The sequence below is a fragment of the Dermacentor variabilis genome, chromosome 4, assembly GCF_050947875.1.
Source record: "Dermacentor variabilis isolate Ectoservices chromosome 4, ASM5094787v1, whole genome shotgun sequence".
NCBI lineage: Eukaryota > Metazoa > Arthropoda > Arachnida > Ixodida > Ixodidae > Dermacentor > Dermacentor variabilis.
Genome location: NC_134571.1, coordinates 124546038 through 124571299, shown reverse-complemented (window position 1 = coordinate 124571299; position 25262 = coordinate 124546038). Strand labels below are relative to the sequence as shown.

The 25262-nt window shown below is 47.0% G+C and overlaps 1 protein-coding gene across 2 annotated transcripts in view; it reads right to left on the bottom strand.

Moving 5' to 3' along the window:
- The window catches only part of Rim (Rab3 interacting molecule), a 158395-nt gene that overhangs the window by 58455 nt on the left and 74678 nt on the right, over positions 1 to 25262 (bottom strand). For both annotated transcript variants that reach the window (XM_075690207.1, XM_075690206.1), the window contains exons 2-5: positions 9472 to 9826; positions 6659 to 6772; positions 4554 to 4715; positions 3093 to 3438 (exon numbers count right to left, since the gene is read on the bottom strand). In XM_075690207.1, coding sequence (XP_075546322.1) covers positions 3093 to 3438; positions 4554 to 4715; positions 6659 to 6772; positions 9472 to 9826 — 977 coding nt within the window. The remainder of the gene's footprint in view (positions 1 to 3092; positions 3439 to 4553; positions 4716 to 6658; positions 6773 to 9471; positions 9827 to 25262) is intronic.

Sequence of the window (25262 nt, the reverse complement as noted above, 5' to 3'; positions counted from 1 at the left end):
CTTCAACAGTCAACCGCTCTGTACCTTCGTAATATGCTAGTAAAGTAATGAAGAAATGAATAATTAAGGAAAAGAAAGAAGAGTGATTACCAATTTAAAACACTTATTTGGCAACAGTCGAAAAGCTGCACCTTCGTAAATAGTAAAGGAGCATCGTGACTTGATACGAAAGGGGAAAAAAAAGGCACGCAGAAAGAACAAATTGGCACCTTCTTCCTGGAAGTCCCCGCTCGCCGCTTTCAGCTGCAATCTTCGCAAGGTTGCTTTTCTATATTTTCCCTCAAATATATTATTTTTTGCCTTTTAATATTGCTACGGAACAATATGTGCGATCACGAAAAGGCGAGCAGTGTGAAGACGACGGCGACGATTAGAAGCTAGCGCGGGCTGTTGCCTCTTGGCCAAGCGCTGCGTATTTTCTTGTAAATATACTTGTACATAGCTTTTCATCTGCGTCTTCCTACGTAACATATCTGGTGGAGGTGCGGGGTTGCTCGAGGCCCATTTGGGTAAGTGGGTAAAAAGAAGAGAGGTCACCAAAAATATGGCTCACTACGAAAGCTTCGTACGCGGAGCTCCGAAGTGAGTCAAGTGTTTTACACGTTCGCTCGAGGTCGGATCCAGCGCTAGCGCTTAAAGTGAAGGTGGCCGCACCACCGTGACGTCACTTAGTGCAGTCGGGGCAGGATCGGGGCAGAACTGGGGCAGAGAAACGATGATGTCCCTTAAAGGAACGTGTTCCCGGGCTAGTTGGCGCACACTTGCAAGTTTAAACGAACGAACTCTTTGCACACGGAACGAAAGCAAGAGAGGCACACAGGACAGGCCCCACACTGTAAGCTAATTTACATCCTTAAGGGTGCACGAGGGTGTAAAGCGGTTTCCGTTTACAACTCGCGCTCTCGCACCGGTAAGGGCGTAAGTGCGTCGGTTATAGACCGATGTACACCCTTATGCACACTTAAGGATGTAGATTAATTTGCTGTGTACTCACCACAATGAAAGCATTTTACATTAGAAAGACGGAAAAGGTTTACGTCAGTGACGCGTATATCACGTTGCGATGTGGTAGAGTCGAAGTACTTGAATAAAAAAAGAAACTGCAGCGGTTATTGGCCGTTTTGCTAGTATGTGAGATCACTATAAATATCTATTTTCCATTTATGCGCGGAGCGTGTTTCGCCCGCTTCCTTGTACATTTTTACTTTTACAATAAACGTTTGTTCCGAGTACGCAGCGATTGTTCTGTGTGCGTCTCTTCTCGGTCTTCTTAAATTTGGACAAAGTGAGCTCTCGTCTTAAACTTGCACGAGGATGTCCCCGCTTACTTCTCTGCCGTGTGTACCTACGTTAGTCGCCATTTGCACCGGAAGATATTCGGAGGGCTCGTATTTACGCTTAGCGGCAGAAGCCCCTAGATCAGGGCATCGATTACTGGGTGCCATATAGCTCTAATTTAGCTGCAGTTACGGTCGCGTGTAACAGGCTAATGTAACTAATGGTAGCCACCGGGACCAAATCTGACCAGTGACTCAGGAAAGAAACAGAAATGTGTGTACCGTTTATGAATGATTTTTCGAGAACACTGGCTCCCACCTGGCCTTTCAATGGCCGTCGTTGGTCAAAGTTTTTCAGATGAGCACACGCCGTATATGTGAACACACGCCACGTACAGAACAATATTTGCTGTACGGATAGGACATGAAGGACAGTTCGAGACCAGTCCTAAGCCTCTTCCTTCGCTCACTGAAAACTGAATACGCCAAGAGATAAATAAAAAAAAATAGAAAAATAGAAAAAAAGCAAGGCATCTGTTGGGCAGAGAATGATAGTGCCGCGGAATACTAAAAAAAAAAAAAGCTACGGCAAAAGCCGTCCACGCTAGACAATGGCTTTATCCTTTCAGTGCCTAGACTTGAGGCACCATTCACCGAAAAAAAAATGAATATGTAAGCCGCAGTGTTGTTAGAGGTGAGTTATTGCCGCGTTTCCCCTTGCAGTTGCGCTTCGTCGTTACCATATTTTACTAGCCATAGCTTTGCATAATTATCGAAACGCGATTCTGGAAAGGGAAAAAAATCAGTAGATGTGCTTATAACCGAGCCAACACGGTAGTTTGGTCGAACGAGGAGCACGCTGCCGGAAACTCTCCGGAGGGAGTTTTTCAGCCACGAATCCCCGACATCTCGCTAGCACGGAAGAAGTGCCCTAGATACTGAACCCACCCACTATTTTTTCCTCCTTGGGGGGTCGTGGAAAGAACGCAAACTCGAAGAGCCCGAACGGCGACAACCGAACACTAACGCGTTGGTGTTGAGCGCTCTCCAGTACACGTGCACGAAACACGGTACGCTACGCGGAGCGATAGTTCTTGCGCGTAAACACTCCTGCTTCTACGGACACTTCGCTCTTACTAGGAGCATGCACCGTACCTCACGTGTGCTGACTACATGGTGCGCGTAGCACGCTACCCTTGAGAGATGCCCTCTAATGAATCGACAGTTTTGAAATACAAATGAAGCGTTAAGGCATGTACTAGTACTGCTGGTAGTAGTAGCAGCAGCAGCAGTCGTATAGTAGTAGTAGTAATAGTAGTAGTAGTAGTAGTAGTAGTAGTAGTAGTAGTAGTAGTAGTAGTAGTAGTAGTAGTAGTAGTAGTAGCAATTTACTAACTTTCGCAAGAGGATAAAAACGAAAGGGAAGGGGCCACGGGAATCAGTGTATATATGCTTTCCACTAGGCACTAAATACACCGGTGCGAGCCCGCAGGTAGTGAGCTACGATTCCCATGCGAAACCACTGCTGTTTCGTTTGACAAAAGCTCGCGTCACTCGTTTCGGCAGACTCTGAATGTTCCCGAGTCATTAGAGAGCATGGAACGGCTATCGTTGTAAAATAAAGCGTCGTAGAGACGCATCCGGGCAAAGAAATACGATCCTTCACACGCGTCTGCTCGACCGCGCTACGGTACTGGCTCGGTCGCGGAACGGCCAAGCGCACGATGTGGTGCGACGCGGCATATTCCACAGGACGGGAAAAGACAGCGTGGGCACGCGTTGCGTTGCGCATGTATATATAATAGCGTTGTGGACCTTTTTCGCTGACGCTCTCGCTCTCCTCGCAGCTGGAGCAGTCCGGCGTGGAGCGGGCCTCGTCGTCCGAGGAGCTGAGCGAGCGCTGGCGCATCTTGCGTCCGCGCTTGTGCCGGTGCGGCTTGGGCGGAGGCGGCCGCACGCACTCAGACTGGTCCGAGCTCAGCGAGTCGTTGCGCACCACGGAGTCCACCTTGCGCCGCTGCTGCTGCTGCTGGGCCTGCGGCTGCTGCTGAGGCTGAAGGCCCGCCGCCGCCACCGGGACGCCGTGCATGTGGTGGTGGCCGCCGCCGACCTGCGCGCTCTGCAGGGAAGGCAGCACCTGCTGCTGCTGGGAGAGGCCCCCCTGCGAGAGCCAATCGAAGAGGACTCCCGATGAGTAACCCACTGGGCGTAGCCGCCGCGCGAGGCTATGCGGCAAAGATCTGCGTATCACACTGCGGCTGCACTCGAGGCACGATAAAGCAGACGTGTAGCGACCGGTTTTGCGTGCGCTTATATATCACCGCTGGTCCTTGCACCGTCGTTCTAAGAACAAAGGGAGTTACGGCGACTTATTTCGCACCGGTGAACGGTTTACCCTCACGCTGTGCTGTATATACGATAGTTCTAGTGGTCTCCCGTGAACAAAAAAGGTTGAGCGAACCCTAGCGATTACTAAGCGAACTCCTGAGAAGGGAAATAGATAAGAAGACTTTAAGTAACGATTAAGATTAGCCGTTTTTTAAATAAAACGACGGTTCCTTCTGACACGTACCGTTAGTGGTGCCACGGACAGTGTGACGGGTTAGACTTCGTAGTTAGTCGCTAATTAACCAAAATTCTGAAACTTCTGAAATTTCGGTTTCAGTGGGCTAATCGTAATTGGAAAATAGAGGCAAACTCTCCGCACAAGCCATTTCAACTTTTGCATCTGGAAAATTGTGTTTGCCGGCGGAACTGTCGCATGACGAAATTCGGCTATCACAGCGCGCGGAACCGAAACTGCGTGGTTGCAGCGTGCGCAAAGTTGCACCGCTCGAGGCGACGTTCTGCTTACGTCACCTACCGGCGGGCATCAAGCGCACCGCGTCTGCGAGGAGCACGGAGCCGCAGCACGCTGGATGCCCGCTTTTAGGTGTGACGTTGTGTACCGAATGGACCTCCTGTAGACCTATGATAGACATCTGAAATCGTGTACCGAATAGACGTCCTGTAGACCTAGCATATACATCTGAAATCGTGTACTGAATAGACCTCCTGTAGACCTATGATAGACATCTGAAATCGCGTACCGAATAGACCTCCTGTAGACCTATGATAGACCCCTGAAATCGTATACCGAATAGACCTCCTGTGGACCTATGATAGACCTATGAAATCGTGTACCGAATATACCTCCTGTAGACCTATGATACCTCTGAAATCGTGTAACGAATATGCCTCGGTGACAGATAGTCCTATAGAGGAGCGCTTGCTTACCTGCATGGAAGGCCCCTGTTGCTGCTGCATGTGGTGCGGTGCGAAGGGCTGACCCGGCTGCGGCTGTAGCCGGGGTGGCCACCGGCGCTCGGGCGAGGGTTCCCGCGACGAGCGCAGGTGTGGGTCACAGCCTGACATGCGCCGGTCGCCAAGACACGGCTCCTGCGACACAGGGCCCCCAGCGTGTGTTGTTACGGACAGACAAGACGGACAGACAGACATCACCGAGAGCTGGAGAGGTTAGATTAACGAAATGCCTGACACGCTACTCCAGAATATAAGGGTGAAATGGAAATAAGCAGAAAAAAAATGAAAGAAAAAGGAGATAATAAGAAAGGCAATTAGTAAAAGGGGTTTTAAAAGATGCAGGAACACTCATTTATGATATAAAAAATATTACCGAAACGCGCCATATATGAGGCATGTATACTATAGCCGGGCGCCTCTCTTGCGCTTCCCTCGATCGAAACACTCTGCGGCATATAACGGTGCCGCCGCGAAGTCCGCGCATACCCATTCACCCAAGCTGGCGTTACCCGCCGTGGTTGCTCAGTGGCTATGGTGTTGGGCTGCTGAGCACGAGGTCGCGGGATCGAATCCCGGCCACGGCGGCCGCATTTCGATGGGGGCTAAATGCGAAAACACCCGTGTGCTTAGATTTAGGTGCACGTTAAAGAACCCCAGGTGGTCAAAATTTCCGGAGTCCTCCACTACCGCATGCCTCATAATCAGGAAGTGGTTTTGGCACGTAAAACCCCAACTATTATTATTATTAAGCTGGCGTTGAAAAGCTTCATTGTAGAGCGACGCACACCTCGTTGCACGCACCCACGGGAACGGCCCACATTTTTATACTGCGCTATGCTCGGGTTCGGCTCATATTTTTGGTTAGCCGGAAAGGTGCTGGTGTGGCAAGGCTAGTAATGCTCTTCGCGTTAAAGAGAAAGAAACAAAACCTACAACAAGAACAATACGTGAACCGAGTAAATCTTACGCCGGACTTGATTACGGCCTGTTACAGAGTCTGTATATCCGCCTAAGTATATATAATTCACGGAATACCGAAGTACCAGAAACGTAGCTACGTAAGCTGCAGCGCCTGTGACGCCATCGTGTGGTGTATGAGCTGAACCAGAACGCGCGAAGCCATTGCTGCAGTGAGCTGATATATATATATATATATATATATATATATATATATATATATATATATATATCTGAAGAAAGGTATTTAGGGCTTTGTGATTGATCAAAGCGCCACAAGATGCCGCAAGCAGCGCTACAGCGGCCATCCTTGCCGCCCGTATACGTGAGTAGAGGGCAGCGATCAGTGCTCCATTTTATAAAAAAAATGAATTTGTACAGTCGAAAGGTTGTCTAGTACATGATTGTTTTAGCTTTATATGAGTATCTTGACCAGACAAATTATACGGACTGCCTAGAGACAAACGTCTTCAACCAGTCCGCTTTCTTCTCTTTTTTTTTTGCCTAATTGTGGTCGACACACTTCCGAACATCTTTGCAGAAAGTCTCTGGATAACTGTCGACAAAAGAGCTTGAGGTCATACGCCAAAATTCCATATAGTATAAACATTCCATCGACTTGCAGCCAAAAAATGTAAGACTTTCCGTCGGTAAGAATACTACAAATGGGTCCACATAATTCGCATATTTGTAATGGTCCGAAATGCTATCAAGCGGCAGCAACTAGAGTACAAAGTTAAATATTCAAAGCGGTGAAAACAATCCGCTCTAGCCTACGCTACTTTGATAACACTACTCTGCTTGGGGTATACTTTATGTGCTATGTATGTGCTGTATGCGCTATTTAGCTCCGATGCTTCATGAGCCTGACCAACGAACTGCTGTAGTTGGCAGCGGTGGCAAAAAAAAAAAAAGTGTAACAAAATGGGAGCTCGTTCTTAAGCTCCTTTCTTCCACTTTCGTCTTGCGATTTTCCTCATTAAGTTTTTTTTGTTCGGTGTATTGTTTGGGGTGGCATTTTCTTGTGTACTGTCTTGTCCATGCTGCTTTTTGAAGAACCGAATGCCGACTTCTTCCTTACGTGAACCATTCACTCTCGCACTTCACACGTACAGACTTACCTGTGAAGAATACTGCCGTCGCAGCTCCCGCCCTCCGAGGTTTCCTAACCGCTGTAGACTTCCTCCCCGCACGAGACCCATGGGCATAGGTGTCGGGTGACCGGTGTAGTTGTCCTGCGGAGAAGACGACACGGATAACGTACACTCGCTGACGAAAAATGAAGAAAGAAAGAAAGAAAGAAAGAAGAGAGAGAAGGGTGTGTTTATGAAAGCTATAGGTTGCACATATAGTATGCAGGATTCAGGGTACGTTAAAGGGACGCTAAAACGCAATTTTATGTCGTGCTATACTGAAAGACATAGACTCCACTAATAGCGAATGTGTCATTCGTAGCGACACCACAGCTTTTGTAAGCGAGAAAATGACGAAAGTGGAAAATCGGAGTGTTGCCAACTATTTTAGACTGGTGACGTCAACAGTGGGTGATTCACAGAGAGAGGCAAAGAAAAAAAAAGGGGGGGGGGAATCACACGAGGATGACGTCGACTCGTCCGTCTTTGGTTTGGGCTATTCAAATTGAGAACCAATAGAGGTTTAACTTAGGTGGCAATTTTCTACGCAACAAACCCATTTACTGGCGCACAGAAGGCGACGACAGAGTCACCGACGAATATTCTATCAATCTAACCAGCCTAATATTTTCCTTTAGTGTCCCTTTAATCAATGCACAAAGCTCGGGCGCAACGCCGATGACGCCTATTCGAACACAAGTAAAACGCTGAAATGCTTTTCTGAGGTCACTCCTGGACTGATTTTAGTCAAATTTGTAGGATTTGAAAGAGAAAGTTTAATTCTAGTGAGTTTTAGAAGCAGAATTCTGATTTGGAGCTTGATATATATTGCCGAAAATTGGTAAGTTGAAACAATAGAACCATGAAGTTTACAACAGATACGTAGCCCTGCACCAAAAATAGATGTCGCACTTCTGTAAACTGCGTCTTTTAGAGTATTTAAAGCGGACAGATTTGATATAATTTACAGCTTACATGGATTTGTTGAAATGCTTTGGAAAAGTCCCATTCTCAAACTAGTAATATATTTCGCAGGGATGCATAATGCATCAATTTTGTCCACTTTATATGTATTATCAAATGCAGTTCTCAGAATTCACATATCATTTTTCATTGCGGAGCTACAGAGTTCTAAACTTGATAGTTTCGTTTTATCATATTTTGCATTCTTGAAAAAGCTTTGTAAAAAAGGTCGCAGGCTTAAATAAAAAATTCGCTTCCTATAGTCACAAAATTTTTGCTTTTTCTTCTAAATGTCACAAACCTCATCAAATTCGGTGCAGTGGCTGCCGACAGAAATTATTTCTTCATTCTCGTGTATTCAGATAGGAGCCCCCGAGCTGAAGCTCTGTCTTAAGATCGTTTTTGGATACAATTTACGTCGGCGATGCGCTTGAAGAAAAAGAAAACGGGGGGAGGGGGTGTTCTCGCGCATGGCTGTCGCACCATTGAAACAACTCTGAAGGACTGTCTTCTCTTCTTTTTCGTGGAAATATTGCGGCGGAAGAGCACGGCCGTGGCATATGGTAAGGAGCATATGTCACATCAGGCTAGTCACTGAATTGCATTCTGGGGTTTTACGTGCCAAAACCACGATTTGATTATGAGGCACGCCGTAGTAGGCTTAATTTTGACCACTAGGGGATCTTCAACGTGCCCCCAATGCACTGGACACGGGCCTTTTCTAGTCACTGCGGTTTACTATTTGCGCGAGCAGCTTTTATCTTTAATTTAGAACATCTGTTAATGGTATAACTTCACAGACGTTACAAGTGCAGTGGCGTCCCAACAGTGCCCGTTCTTTGGGGAGGGTGATGGTCGAAGGACCGTCCCAGCAGATTTGCTCTTACGGGACAGTGCCAACTTTTACCTTAATAGAAAACCACTTCTCTCTCTCTTCTGGAATCCGCAAGCACAACTATGCGCCTGCACAAATCAAGCAAGGCAGACCCAGGTCTACAAGAAAGCATCATGAGTTGCACATCTCCTTTCAACAGCTGCGCATACATGTTTAAGTCTGAAACATCGTTTCCCTTGAGAAATCTGAATGATAGAATTTGTTGCGCCGCTATGTAACATTTTGTTGCGGCAAATGAATCCGTGTTTGATGCCACGAATTATTGACCGCTTGTTTCTTTCTGGTTGGACGCACTGTTTTTTTAGCGTGTTCTTATTCCATATTTTGTTTTTTTTTTACGGTGTCGCTTTATTTTCCTCTTCTCTCACTAACTTTATTTAATGTACCGTTTCCTTCCTCTAGAGCTTGTAAAAGACATGCGTTTTTCTAGAACAGGATATCCGGCAGCACTTGCTAGCAAAGCTTTGTCCTTCTTCTCGGCGATAGTTTTATTGGTTTGTAACCTAAAGCAAAAATCGGTGCGATGAGCCCAATTTGGAGCTGCAGTATGTATGTATGTATGTATGTATGTATGTATGTATGTATGTATGTATGTATGTATGTATGTATGTATGTATGTATGTATGTATGTATGTATGTATGTATGTATGTATGTATGTATGTGTGTGTGTGTGTGTGTGTGTGTGTGTGTGTGTGTGTGTGTGTGTGTGTGTGTGTGTGTGTGTGTGTGTGTGTGTGTGTGTGTGTGTGTGTATGTATGTATGTATGTATGTATGTATGTATGTATGTATGTATGTATGTATGTATGTATGTAATAACCGCTATCCTCTTGCTAAGGAACCAGCTACTGGCGATTCCGTGACGCCCTTACGAACCAGAAGAACACGAGTGGCACGCAACGTTTCCGAGACACGCCCAAGCGGCACTACACGAAAGGACGCACCTTTTCGGCGGAGTGGGCGCGCTCCAGGCGACCCCTGGCGGTTGTACCGCCCGCGGAAGGCGGCACGAGCTGCGATCCCCCGTGTATCCACTGCCCGGTCTTGATGAGCAGCTCCTGCTTCTTGCGGCAGAGGATGCAGACCCAGATGACCTTGGAGGAGCGCAGCGTGACCTTGCCCCCGCAGCGGGCGCAACAGCGGATGTTGCAGTAGTTGCAGATGTGCCCGATGCCGTCGGCGAACTTGGTCTTGAGGCAGATCTGGCAGGTGGCCTCCAGCTCGGCGCCAAGCTTGCGCTGCTCGGCGCTGCGCTGGCCGATGGCCGACTCGAGTAGCTGCACCTCGTCCTGCTTTTTCCTGCGTGGGAAAAAAACAACAAAATGTTATGAGCGAGGGATCGGTCAGCAGCAGCGAGCAATCAAATCGAATCGTACTACATCGGATCAAATGAAATCGAGTCAGTTTCATCTTGACAGGAGGGGGGGCCAGGAATAAAATCCACGGTGCCTTTAGTAAGATCATGACTGACCTTTCAGTGACAGCGCGCCGCAGCGCACTGAAATACCGTAATAAAGAAATTAATACGAATTGAATACGTATTCATGAGAGTACACAAGATATGCAAAATAAGCGAAGCGCATACTACGGGTGTTTACATACTGATTGTAGCAGAAACCACGAAGAAAATGAAAAGACACATCAGTGGCCTTATTAAAGCCCAAAGGTTTCTTCAGACGCGTCTAGCAGGCCTAATGTTCGCAGCCTCGTCGCCTTGTACCGATATAGTAGTGGAGAGAAAGACCGCGCAACAGCGGTGCGGTGCGAAGTCCGTGAAATCACCGGCCATAGCCACGACTGCTGGAAGTGGTGCTAGAAACGTAAGTGCAAAGCTACCTACGGTTGGTCTAGCAAGATTTTCATCGATGGCGGAGTCCTCAAGTACAAGGCTGCACGAACCATACAAAGATGGTAGTTTTGAAAGACAGCTCAAAGTCAACTGCCAAAAAAAAAAGCCCATAGTTTAAATTCATGGCGGCGTAAGCATGAAGCCTGAACTTTCGAGAGACGCACTGAATTGCGGAATCTGCACCTCGAATGCAACTTCACGCGTAAGCCGCGTAGAATATTGTACCCTATCCGTCGTTTCGGCATAAGAAGACTTTCGTTGGCTGGTGCGCTCGCAGCAATAGCGGTACGTTTCACGTTGCCCTTCTAGTTTGCGTGGCCGTACGTCAGATCAGGCATTGCGAGAGAACGCGTACGTTTATTTAGATCACAGGAAACATTGGAAACATTGAAGAGGATTAAGAACTAAGTGATTGTTGCGACACCATTTTATAATGTTACTTAATGCAATATTTAACTTAGAAGTAAGAGTAGCAACAGATTTGTCAGATAAAGATATGGTTGTGTCATCTGCGTATAAAATGCAATGAACGTAGTTGGTGGAGTTAAGAGAATCCGGAAGATCATTAATATATAGAAGGAAAAGCAAAGGGCCCCAGAACTGATCCAAGTGGTACACCTTGGTTAATACATTTTGTTACTGAGAAAGTATTTGCTGCATGTACTGTGTATGGCTGGTCAAGTAAGTAATTCCACAGGATTTCACAAGAATTCGCAGGATTCTTCCTGAGATATAGACTAACATGTGGCCAAGGTACCCTGCGAACTGCAGTCTTTCAATCTGAACACGGAAGGCCTCCTCACATACCTTACGAGTGTAAATGATTTATTTAGTGTATACGTAAGGCAGATGTAGGTTTTGCTTCTGTTCAATAGCTTGGAGAAGCTTGGAGAGGCTTGAAGAGGCAATTAGCAATACCGTCTTACCAACCTTCGGTTTCTATATCCAACAGATATTGATAATTAGAAAAAGTTAGTTCTATGTCCAAGAACCTATATCTTTAATACTGAGGATTTTGTGCGTGAGTAGTAGAGGCTTTAAACAATCTTGTAAATTCTCTAGAGTATTTGACACTTAATTGTCACGGGTGATGATTGAAAGAATTGCCAACATAAAGAAACGCAACTTTCATTGCATAGGATGGTCGAAAACATTCATCCGAGGATCTATCACATCGCGATACATATACAAATCGATCAAGATCGGCGCCAGGCATGAAATTACACAAATTCCTTCCTGTTGCAAATAAATCTCCCTGTTCCCGGATACAAAAGTTGAAATTAAGTATTTGCGCAGTAGCTTTGAGAAATTGCAAACACTTACACCGCTGGCGTTTTGAAATGCTACTGCTCCAAAAGTATCTAAGTTTAGAAGCAAGTCCAAATGCTGAGGTTGAATTAATACAATCAAATCAGCAGTGTAAGTGCAATATCTTCTTTTAAGGTTGTTAGTGAGTCTTTTCCCATTTCCTTTACCCCCAGTGTAGGGTAGCAAACCGGGCGCTCGTCTGGTTCCCCTTGCTCTCTCTCTTTAAGGTTGTTGAAAAGAAATATAATAAAAACTCAAGTGGCCCCTTGGTACGTGTACATGCGGCCAAACCGGTGTCGCAGCCTAACTATGAGAATTCCTACGAAACGCTTTAAACGATTATCAGGGATCCTGTGTACTTGTAGGGAACGACTGAAAGAGTGTCCAAAATTAAGATGTTCAACATACCAAGCCCAAAGTCTGACGTTGAATGCATCCAAAGCAGCAGTAATCACAAAATCTCTCTTCTAAAGTTATTAGTAAAAGAAAGGAAACAAAAAAGAAACACGGCATTTTACTGTCGGACGCGTAAATACGACCGAACCCGTGTTCACGTACACGGCTTCCGCGGTTATCGTGGATTCTGCGAGTTACATTAGAACGACACTGAGAGGACCATCTCGCCTTAAAGATGCCCCCGTCGCTGCTGCTGCTGCTGCTGCCGTACAATCGCTATAGCGTCCACGGCCCGAATTTCGGCCGAATACTGCCGCAATGGCGCGGTCTCTGCGCGAACAATGCAGTGAGCCGCATCGCGTCTGGCGTCGAGCAGACGCAGGATGCTCGCCGCTGCTGCAGACGCTGTAGTATAATGTACGCCCGGCCGGCTACAAAACGAAGAATGGCCGAGACGACCGTAACGATCGCCTCCGCCTCTTTTTCTCCCCCAGCGTCGTCGTGGTCGTCGTGGTGGTGCCTCTACACGTGATATCTTGCGCTCGCTATATGCGCTGGCCTCTTTTTCCGCGTCTTCGTTGCACTTTTGTTAATTGCGTGGCCTGTGTTAACCTTGAGCTGTCGCGCTGTAGGCGAGTATTTGGGACAGCTGGTGAGGACGCGCGCGCGTCTGTCTTGCGAGGCTGTGTTTTGCTTGAGGCTAAAAAGAAAGCAAATAAAATAAATAAATAAATAAATAAATAAATAAATAAATAAATAAATAAATAAATAAATGCGCGATAAAAAGGCATCGTAATCATCAATGAGGGTAGCTATATGAGCTTCTACACACTTCTACTTCTACACACAATAAGGCACACTTTGGCAACGAACAGCGCTTAGACGACACACGATACATAAGAACTGTGTGTTGCCTGTCGTTCTGCCTGCGCTGCAACAGCGTAGAAAATATCATTCTCATCAACTTTGAAGTACAAAGCCATGACACTTCAGAAAGCAGACGACGTCTCCAAGAGGCAAAACACGCTAGCCCGTAAGATGTGGCATATAAGGACCAGAAGCGGATTCGAGAAAACAACACGCTCCCATTTGCGTGCGAAAAATTTGCCTTCTAAACGAAATAGATTTTGAAAACCAGATTTTTGGCCCTGCAAAAAAAAGAAAAAGGATAGAAAGAAATATACATTGCGGGAGTCATGTCTGACGACTATATCTACTACGATAGCATTTCAGTGTTACGGTGAATCATGACACTATTTCCAAATTTGCATAGACTTATCGTGACCAGATTTATGGCATTTAGGGCGATTTTGTTGTTCCGCAGATTATCCAGTGCTCGTGACAGCTAAGTGGGGGACCGTGTATTCTTCAGAATGTTCCAAATTTTGCATGCAACTTGATTATAGATGATCAATTAAACTTCCGGTGGCAGCGTGTGAATAAATACGGTGCGTATACTTTCCAAATTTTTCACTGTTTATACCTATTATGAATACGTGATCAATTAAACATTCATTGATGGTGCACAATTAAGTACAATACACACCTTCCCAATTTCCAATTTTGTGTGTCGCTTGGGAATACGTGATCAATTAAACAGCTGTCGACAGTGTACGACTAAGGACTATACCAAACTTCCCAATTTCAAATTTAGTGTAACCTTTTTTGAATATGTGATCAATTAAACCACCGTTGACAATGTATGCTTAAGTAGGATGAACACATTCCGAATTTAAATTGTTTAATATATTTCGAATACGTGATCAATTAAACTTCCGGTGACGGCGTATAATTAAGTACAATACATGCGTTCCCAATGTTAATTTATGTACCTCTAGCGAATACGTCATCAATTAGACATGCAGTACTTGCAGCATATCTCTAGGTACAAAATCTCAGGTTCATTTGATACCCCGAATGAAGGAATGTCATATTTACGATACTACCATTGTTGCTATCCGCTAACCAGTTTGTGAATCTCTTATGTTGCCTTTGTACAGCTTCGAGGTTAGATAGCTAACCCTGCTCACCAATGTAGTGGGGGTACACAGAGAAACAATCGCATTTAATATGGACTGTAATATATATATATATATATATATATAGTGGGAAGGGGCGTAGTATTGGGCTGACTGGGCGCAGCTTCAAGGTCAATCATATTCAGAAAAACGGGTAGGGGTATAAAAATAAATGTCATCGCATTGAAAGAAAAATAGAAAGAAAAGTCTGTTTGAGAAAGAAGGGCGAGCCTACAACGGATCAAGAACATAGTCCGCTACAGATTTCAGCGCATCCCGCTGCTTTGCAGCGCTAATGTAGTGTCATCAGACCAACAGATACAATGACCGGCAGCGAAAATTTTGATGTCGAAGTGCAACCTTACGTAAAAAAAAAAAAATTCCAGGACACCTAAGCCCGTCTTACGAGTTGTGAATGCGAAAGCATCAATGTCCAATTGAACGCCGCTGATCTGTCCTTCGAGTTTTGCACTGCAAGTAATGAACCATAGCGGTACGTGCTGCCCGAGCAAACAAGCAGCAGCGGCAGCAGCCTGCGGTGCCAACGCCGCGTGCCACCGACGTCCTGCGCGACGACAGACCGATGCAGCAGCAGCGGCTACCAAGGCCGGCAGGCGCGCGCATCAGCTAAGCCCAGTGGGGGTGAGAGAGAGAGAGAGAGAGTGATACGGACCGCGCGCCGACCTCCGTGAGCGAGAACAAGGGTGACGTGGCGTCGCGTCGATGCCCTCTCGCCGCCTCACGTAGCATCTGGTGCGTTAGCGCGGCCGGTGTCCCTTTCCGCCCGCTCTGCACGGTAGAGGCGAGCTCGCCACGTGGCGTCGCAGCCAACGAGAACTCCGTCGAGGCGCGTTCGTGACGTGGCGTCGTAGCCAATGAAAATGCGAATTTAGGGTGCCGTTTCGCTGCTACAGAAGACGACAGACGCCGGCTTTCTCGCTAAATGGAGCATTCGACGCTTTCGCATAAAAAAAAATAAAAAGTTATCGCACAATGCCGCACTCTCTATACTGCCTGTAGACTGTGCTCTACTCAAGCGCGCGCGACGCGCGCCGAACCGGTGACGCCATCAATGGGAGGCCTCCGAGATCACTACGGGAAAATGCGCTCGGGACTGAAATAGTGCCAACGAAGGTTGAGATAGTGCGTGGTATAGTAGGAATAACATGCCTGGTAACCAGCAAGGATAAGTTCTTCGATTCTTAACGGACGCGGTGGCGGTGTGTAACTCTATACTTGTCAACGTAAGCTAATGCGGTGCGTCATTTGTATGTATGTATGTATGTATGTATGTATGTATGTATGTATGTATGTATGTATGTATGTATGTATGTATGTATGTATGTATATATATATATATATATATATATATATATATATATATATATATATATATATATATATAACTAGCCGAGAAGACAACCGCGTCACTGAAAGAAAGCATGCAGATACGCCAAAGTAAAAAGAAAGAAGAGAAAAAAATGAATCCAGAAAGAAAAGGCTGCTCCATGAAGGAGTAAATGTATATGCGCCCCACCAGTTCTCGATCCTGTCTGGACATGCCCGCGCGCCCTGAGTGCATGGTCCTTTCTTTTTTTGTTTGTTTGGACAGCTCGCGACCGCGCTGCGAGGCGGGCGGCGCATTCTGTACACTTGCATGCGAACACTTCTCCTTGAGCCGCATGAAGAATGACGGGTGCGAGCCACGCAGACTCTATACTCCTTATTTATTCCGGCTTTTTTATTTTTCTGCTTCCTCAGATGGGAGGACACAACTCTTTTTAGACGGCGCTTTCGGAGCCAACGGCTACACCCAAAGCGATAAACAAAAACGAGAGATCTTAGTGAAATGCGCTGCTCCTCAGAATGGCGCCATTTCTCGTCGTTGAGCTGGCGGCGATACTGCGAACTGCGAAATAAAAAAAAAAAAAACTAACAACAGGAGTTGGTGAAGAAAGAGATGGACCATAGAGGGTGATGCGAGTGAAATAATTTTATACTTGCCTCCAGACCGGCCTTGGTCGGAAGGCCGGCTTCGCGGTTGCTGCAGCTGCTGCCTGGACATATAGACAAGGGGACTTAAGTCCCCTTGTCGAAATATTGGCTCCCCCCAGCTACATTGCTTGTTCTACTACTGTTAATACAACCCATCGGGTACAGCAGCGCTGCAACTTCCAAAAGGCGTACAAATGTACACCCTTTTTTAACATTTAGGCGTGTCAATTATATTACAGTGATGCCAGCTACCAGGCGACTGACAACGCTTGCATGACGAGGAGTACCGCCAGTGGCGTTACAGGCGTTGCTCCTCGACTGGTGCATGAGATGGGAGCATATGAGACCACCGGGAAACTGTCGGCGTTGGTAAGCGCCCAGTGAAAGGCGACGTTAGCTTGGCGTTCACTGCCCGTGCGGCTCAGAACGGTACATACACACGGCAGCTAAGCAGGAACGCTGGTGCATTTATAATGCGCGTGCACACAACGCTGGTGCCAGCAGCAGAAGGAAGGACGCTGTCCTGAAGCGTCTCGCTTTCCGAACGTTCGCTTTGCCTCCTGCGTCATCGAGTATAGGCGCTGTTCGATTGGCGCTCCCACCTCGCCGAGCAGACGAGAGCCCACGAAAAAGCACAGCGCGCCGGCGAATCAAGAGAGCCCAAGTGAACGTTCGGAAGGGCGAGATGCGCTCACGCGATCTCGCCCCATCGTCAGCGGTCACCTGCTCGGCAAGGTGGGAGCGCCAATTGAACATCGCCAATACTCGACGACGTAGATAGTAAAGCGAACGTTCGGAAAGAGGGACGCTTGCGTGATTCATGCCCAGCCTCTGTCACCTAGTCGATTGAGGGGAGCACTGACTGCGCGTCCACTTCGCTTCGTTGATTTTTCGCAGCTAGACCCACTCCGCGTCTCCGGCGACCCTCTCACCCTCCGCGCATGCGACGTCGATAGCGGGACAGTCCGACAGCGTGAGCAGCGGCAACACGCCTCGATCGTCTGCATAATTGCTATCGCACTAAAACCAGCTGGTTGAGCATTGAGTTCATGCAATCGGTTCACGAACACGTTTGTGTTTCTACAACAGTTCCAAAAATGATTTCCGGCATTGTTCATAGCGAGTATTTAGTCCTTGCTCTTTCTCAACACAACACACATTACCCAATAACGCGCTGTGGAGGTTACTACTACGCAACAATATTTCCCGCGTAATGCATGGGCCGACTGTGACGTGCGCCGAACGCCCATTTTATGGTTAATCCACGAAACGAAAGCGTCACTCACTGTAATAAGATCTTGCAATCGAAGACTATTGTGAAGGGCGAGCAAAAGCGTCTGTTAACTCGCGGATGCGGAGTGGGGGCAGGCAGCCTTCGCGTTTACGGGTTGGTTTCGCACTTGCTTCCGTCATCATGGCCATGGCCTCATGGCACACGAGGCCTCATGGCACACGCCAGCGCGAACCGGCTCGCGCGACGTCGGAGACCATGTCTTGGCCATAGAGCTTCATACTAAATTTGCTGAATGTGGCACTGCAGTCGTTGTTACGGTCGACATCTAGCACCCAGTGCAATATGAATTCTCGACCACTATGCCTCATCGAAACGAAGTGTGACTTCCTGATTCGCCATGGTTGTCTCGAGTGTATGCCGGTCTGGCGGACGCCCCGCAGTGTTTACAGGCCCTTTTGTGTGTGTGCGACTTTGAGGGACCCTTTCCTCGAACTGTCAAGCTCTGCAGGAGAACTTCCGCGAACCAGCAAAGCGCAAAAGAGAAGGATAAGCGTCTACAAACCCGGACCTGCGGCTTACGCTCTTTCCTTGCTGAAGGCTTGGTATCTACGGAGGCGGGACGCCCATTCACAAACCAGACTCTGTGCCTGTCACATGACGTCGACGGGAGCAAGATCTCTCCCACGAGTGTAGAGAGCCTATTTAAGGGGCTCAGAAATGTACTTTTCAACACTTCATTCTCTTCTTATCATCTTTCACCAACCTTTGAATAAACTGTGCAAGTTTCGCACTTGAAATCGTCTCTTCCTTGCCTGGTTGCCATGGTCTACCGGATGCCTGCAGCCCACCAACAACGCCACGCTACCCAATAGTAACGTCCGTTGAGCTTCGATAGGCAGTCGTCGCTACAACTCGGCAGCAGTACGATACGCTACCGTGGAGTACGCAACATCGTTCAGCTATTGTGAGAAAAGATGGCCAGTGCACGTATTTTTCTAACGCTACATGGCCTTCGATTCGTATTCGCTCTTGTTGCTTGCTCTCCGTCACGGCAGCAATAAATACATTTGTAAAATCACCTTTCACTTAGTTTCTCGTTGTTCTCAGAAGAAAGCATAACGGCTTATTTTCATTATTGTTGATATTAACTCTCTGTTTTGATGGTGTTAGATCAAACAAACGATGACGCAACTGCCGCGGAAATGCCTATAGGTCTTCATGCACCAGATGAAGCCCTGACATTTAGCGTTGGTGATGCGGAACGCTCCACTAAAGTATTCCTCGAGGACATGTGGGCAGTTGGGCTGTGGCCGTTTTTCGTGCGTCCACTTAAGCGGCCATGAACGCTATGATAAAATTGTCTCTTGATTCTAAGCATAGAGGAAGAGGAGGAGGTGTGTTGCTAGCTGCAAGCGGGCCCGGCTCTGCCAGAACTGCCCTTTACCACGTGCAGTAGAGTTTAGAGCTAGTCACAGCAGATACAGGTAAGCATACGGCGAAGCATATAGATGGCCTATAGAGGGGAGCGCAAAGTTTCAAGCACATTTGTTCTGCGACTTGCCTTAAGGCAGCAATTCTGAAATTCTAATTGCTGTCAGACCGTCTTAAGGACTCCGACAGCAATATGCATTTTTTTTTCGGCGCTTCCAGCGCATGCATAACGTTGTAGTTTCTGCTGCGCATTTGTCCTGACGTACATTTTACTTCCACAAAGTTCCATTGTGTTACGCACAATGTGTGTTTGCATTGTGTTCGCAAACGGCTAGCATTCTAATTCATCGACAATCATTCTAGCCCTCCCCTTCCATAACCCCCCTCTCTCTCTAGCACACGCGCCCTCGTTTTACTCTCACATAAGCAATATTGGGGTCCGATGATTAGCGAATCCACCAAGCAGGGCACGAAAAAGCTAAGCTGAAGTTCGCATCTCCGTGGACACGGGCGATGCCTCCGATTTATTTATATTTCATCGCTTTTTTTGTTTGTTTCTCGCCCCAATAGCTCTAATGTTCAGCGCCAGCAACGACAACGCGTCGTTGGTGGCGCCAACCACACAGTGTCTTCTGCCCGGCGGCATCCTGGTGACAGCGTCCAGCGAAGTTTTCAGAACGACCCTGAGCTGGAGGCACAGCGAGAGGGGGGGGGGTGAAGAAAGTAACTTAGAAAGAACGTAAGCCCTGAAAAATGGGTCTGAATTCCGGGCGCACCCGTTTCTTTGGCACGGCCCGGACGAGAGCGCGTGCGACTGAAGCGACCTCGGAGGCCGCTCGCATCCGCTCGTTCTCCTCGAACGAACCGCTGCTCTGTCAAGAAAGAGCACGATGCGGAGACGACGACGCAAAAGCAGAAGACGAAGCAGACGACGAGGAACAAGCAGCAGCAGCGCCAACGGCGAAGGCGAATACGACGGCGACGACGACGCGGCGCCGCACACACACACACACACACAAACACACACACACACACACACACACACACACACACACACACACACACACACACACACACACACACACACACACACACACACACACAACGTTTGTATTTTCAATTAGGGCAAAGGAGAGAGTCCACGCGTTTCTCGAGCCGGCGCGGCACCCTTTGCCGTCGCCCTTTCCTCCGTCCATATATCGCCCCTCTTCCGGCCACCCACTTCACCCCGGTTTTGTCAGTATCCCTTTTTGCCCGCGCCGCCGAGCTCTTAATAAAATTAGGGTCTCGGAATTTCTCGAAGAAGGTGGAGGAAAGTTAAGACGGGGGAGGAGTGAGAGAGAGGCAACAAATGGGAGTTGCTGTCCCGACCGAACCAGTCTTCTAACTGCGAGGTTGAAAAACCTAAAATAAAAAAAAACTTATTTTTGCGTTATAGTTTAGTAAATTTATGCACGCAGTCTTCTTCTAGTATAAAGCACGGTTCTGGCGATCTCACCTCCTTCGCCTCTTCGCGTCGCATATTTCGTTCTTGGTGGTATTTGCACGTCGCATTAAGGACGGGACATAAGGCCCGGAAGAGGAGCGACCAAATGACAAAGGCGTCAGCTTTCGAGTTGCTCGTCTTAGCGCAAGTTGCACAGTCTTTCCCTGTTTGATGTGCGCGTGTTTGAGGGTATAGGTAAAGTTCAAGTTTGCGTTGAATTCGAAGTGGGTCTTTAATTCTGACTGGGGATGAGTGAGAAGTGCAACAAACGAATGCTCGATCAAGTCAAAGTACACATAACATTGGATCATCCCATTGAGCGCTAGAGACGGCTTTGCCACTGCATATATAAAAAGATAAATTAACGAAGAAGAGAAGAATGAAGTGAACGCGGTGATTCTGTATGTGTTCTTCCAAACATTGCTCGAAACGGCGCCCCTCGTCGAAGGATTGTTTGATGGGCGAGGGTTAGACAACGTGACGAACAATATCGTCAGCTTCGCGCATCGCAAAGATAGGGAGATGGCTAATGTGTGAATGGTGCGTTCTCTGTATCGTTCACTTCAGCGCCGCCGTGTCAATGACCGGACCACGCACACACACACACAAAAAAAAAACTGCGAAGTTGACGTAAAAAGTAATTTTCCTCTCTTTATTTAAAAACATATGATACAAGCAACCCCGCACAACTGTTTACTAATTAATTACTCAATGAATCGGGACCTGCTCTGCCACTCTGACGTCGGGCCGCGTCATGTCCCCTTGCGTTTTGTGTCTGTGTACTTAACCAGTACTCACCTACGGGGCAGAAACCTGGAGGCTTACGAAAAGGGTTCTACTCAAATTGAGCACGACACAACGAGCTATGGAAAGAAGAATGATAGGTGTAACGTTAAGGGATAAGAAAAGAGCAGATTGGGTGAGGGAAGAAACGCGAGTTAATGACATCTTAGTTGAAATCAAGAAAAAGAAATGGGCATGGGCAGGACATGTAATGAGGAGGGAAGATAACCGATGGTCATTAAGGGTTACGGACTGGATCCCAAGGGAAGGGAAGCGTAGCAGGGGGCGGCAGAAAATTAGGTGGGCGGATGAGATTAAGAAGTTTGCAGGGACGGCATGGCCACAATTAGTACATGACCGTGGTTGTTGGAGAAGTATGGGAGAGGCCTTTGCCCTGCAGTGGGCGTAACCAGGCTGATGATGATGATGATGACTTAACACAGCTCTACTGAGTTATACTGTCAGGGGCGGCTCTAAAGGGGGGGGGGAGCTGAGCGGTAGAGGAGGGGGGTGCGAAACCCCTGATATTTTCTCCTGCTCCTCCCCAATGCCCCTTCTACCGCCGTATATAGTGCCAATAGGGGATATGCATTATACCGTAAGCAGGCTTTCCCACAGCTCACTTGGGCTGACGAGTTGGCCGCGTTCCAGCTAATAGCCCTGTTAAACCTGAAGCACGCGTTTTCAAAGCTCGGATGGTGAGAGGGTTGAAAGGCAGCAGGCATGGTGTCAGCATTCCGATATTTGACACCCGAATTACAATTCTAACCCACGTACCCCATCCTTGTTAATTCAAAGTAGGTGTGTGGGAAGCCTGCTTACGGCATTACGCATATCTCCTATTGATGTGGTGCCCTCCTGCACCCCAACGAACATGAAAAGTTACGGCCTGCACTTTAAACAGCAAACTTCTGGTGTCACCCATGATAACTGTGCTCAAATAAAGTTTAAAACAAGAAAGTCCAATAGCGGCCAAGCCCCACTTGGCAACGCTAAAACCACGGTAGAGGTGTATTTTTTTTTAATTCAGAGAAAGCAAGGCGGATTGCATTCTGCACTGGTTCGAAGGACGCACAGTGACGTGTATAATACTTATAGGCTGCGTATCGAGGCTGCAAGGAACGCGTCTACTTCCCCAGGCGGCGACTTAAAAAGTACGCCCCCCAAATTTTTTTCGAAATGCTGGCTTCCCCACAGTAACATTCCTTGTGGGGAGAAGCACAACTTGACAATTGTCATCAACGGCCCTGCGAAGCGGAAATATTTACGTGTACCTGTAGCTGATAACGTTATAGTCAAAACGGTAGGCGCGATTAGTACTGGCTATGCCGAAGATCATGGGAAAACTGGATAGGGAGGAGATTGTCTGCTCTTAAAAGATACTGAAGAGGCGCCTGTTGAGAGGCGGGAGCCTGGCGTATGTGAGCGTTGTCTTAAGCGTTGTCTTAAGCGTGCAGTGAGGGGTTTTCGTGAGGCAAAGCAACGACTAGATCGCGAATTTCTACAACCATGACAATAGAGTACCTGCAGGCGATGTGGAAGCTGCGGAATCGCTCGCAGCTGATGCGCTGTGCCCCGAAACAGCGACTCTTTTCGGAGTGAGCAGGAAGCTAGAGTCCAATGGTCAGAAATGCGGTGGCGTCAGAGGAAGCATCGAAATGGAAGAGGTCGCCGTGTTAGGAGCGGGCTGTTGAGAGCCGGCACAGCAGCAACAGCCTGCCATGGAAAGGCGCTCGATCGTGTGTCTTGGTCATAACTCCCAACCTTCAACAGAATACTCGGCCGATCACCAATTGTTGCGGGAGAAATGACGAAGCCAAACAAGCCAAGCGCAAGGAAAGCAGATGAACGCCTTACAGGAGTCATGAGCGTCAGCACCCGGAAGACATTACCATGTCTCCTTGGGTCAACGCCTAGCGGTGGAATATGCGCGACTGCTACAAACAAACAAACAAACAAACAAACAAACAAACAAACAAACAAACAAACAAACAAACAAACAAACAAACAAAATAAATAAATAAATAACAGAGCATTTATGCCAAGATCGAATTAGCACCCTTCGGTTTTTTTGAAAGGCGTTTGACTGGGTGCGCTATCAGAAGAACTCACACAGAAAGCCAGCTTTCCGGAAAATCAAAGCCCGAAAGCACATCCTAGAACGTTCGCGTGTTTCGGGCACTATTTCACTTTGCATTTCATGAATGGCGTCACGAAAGTTCTGTTATAAGAGAGCCAGTCTTTTACTCCCTCAAAGGAACTCCTAGACACTTTCAGACAACGCTGCATGTTCCTTGGCTTTCGGTCACCTGCAGTAGTTCTGTTAGCGTTGAATCGATTAGCGTGGACCACGTGCGGCGCTCACGACACTGAACAACTTGTTTTTGCACGTGTGGCAAGAAAAAGAAAGTTGATAATAACGAAAATACGCAATTGACAAAAAGGTATGAAAAGTATGACAAAGCACGCATTCACATCTTATCAAACAGACAGCAACGAGATGAGAAAGGGTATGAAAGACCCTGAATTGCTAAGCGTGTCCGAAAAGAAGAGCAGTGAAAGAGGCCAAGCGGTTGGAATAAATAAATAAATAAATAAATAAATAAATAAATAAATAAATAAATAAATAAATAAGAAAGAAAACCGTACGGCCTCGTTTCAGCCTGTACTCACGACTGATCTCCTCCTCATTAATTCACCGCGTCGTTCTTTTCAGGATTACGTTTCATTTTCAGCCCCCTCAAATACTCGTCAATATCATGCTCCAAATATTGTTCCGTATAGTTCTCGTTCAGACTTGTTTTCGTACAGTTCTTTTTCCTCGTGCCATTCAGTGCTGGAATGCTTTGCCCGGGAATGTACGCGAAGGCGCATTAGATGAATTTCTTACTACTGTTTCATGGTTGTAATGTACCTGCGAAATTCATTGTTCTTTTTCCTGCTCCTGCTATAGCCAAATGTATGGCTGCAGTATGTACAAATAACACAAAATAAGTAACCTTCTCTTCGCTCGATCTCTTATTTTTGCGTTTGCAGAAGGTAATCGTATTCAGTCACCTGACGATCGCACTAGCGAAGATCCGGAAACGATGGTCTTGGTGGCACTGTGGGCTAAAATTAAATACACGCTTGCAGTGGAACGAGGTAGAGAAATTAGCTCGTAATCCCGCCACTAAATTGAACACATCCCACACTACAGCCATATTTTGCTATTTTGTTTTCGCGCAATTCCCACAGCGCTTTGCCATTTTGAAATGTACGTCCCTAAATTCGTAGAATAGCAATAGCTTCCACCATTATCTAATGTGCTTGATCAACTATATATATATATATATATATATATATATATATATATATATATATATATATATATATGTGGGAAACCGAGGCATGTATTTACCGTCTGCTCCAGAAAGGTGCAACGTACGCTGACAGCTGCTGGAGTGGATATGAAGCCTTCTGATATCTTCCGGCGTTGAACTAATGAGAGCGCATACAGCTGTCTATATCATCTGCAGTTTCTACGGTATCGAAGTCGGCCAGTTTTGGCGACGTCGGCTCAGAAACAAGGGCAACACGCTCACTCGCTCTGAAGCTACGGTGGGCTTCATTTTTCTTTCAAACAGAGAGTACATAGATTGCCGCGGGGAAGAGAAAATGGAAAGAGAGATCTGCTCAGTGAACAAAAACAAGCCGCAGAACGGCGTTCCCGTCCTTATTTACTTATTTTTCCCAAACCACATTCAAAGTGCACGGGTAAAAGCAGCTGTGCGCCTAACTTTGCAAGAATCGATTTTTTAAATATTTCTTCCTTTTCTTTTCGCGGCCGCTCAAGCCCGCAGCTGCGTCGGAATCGGTCTAAGATCTTGAATACAGCTGCTCTCTTAAATGCACGCACTCTGGAGATATGAAAGCTTGTGGCAGTAAATATTTATGTTTTCATATCTATAGTTAGACCCATCAATGTTTTGTTCCATGCATATTCAGTAAGAATGCGGGACCAGTGCAGATTCATTGTCGCCGGGGAGTATTAAAAAGGGCCCTCGTTCCACACCCATGTAAATGCTAGACGTAAATTCCTACGGGTATATTGAACAATGTAATAATTTTATTCTTTCTTTTTTTTCGCTTCGAGTGTTCTGATGTTCGCGTGGGACTTTGGAGACGCGTAAGAAATTAACAAAGGATGTGACGGTCAAGGCCTCGCTCACGGCAACATTTCTCCTGAGGCCCTT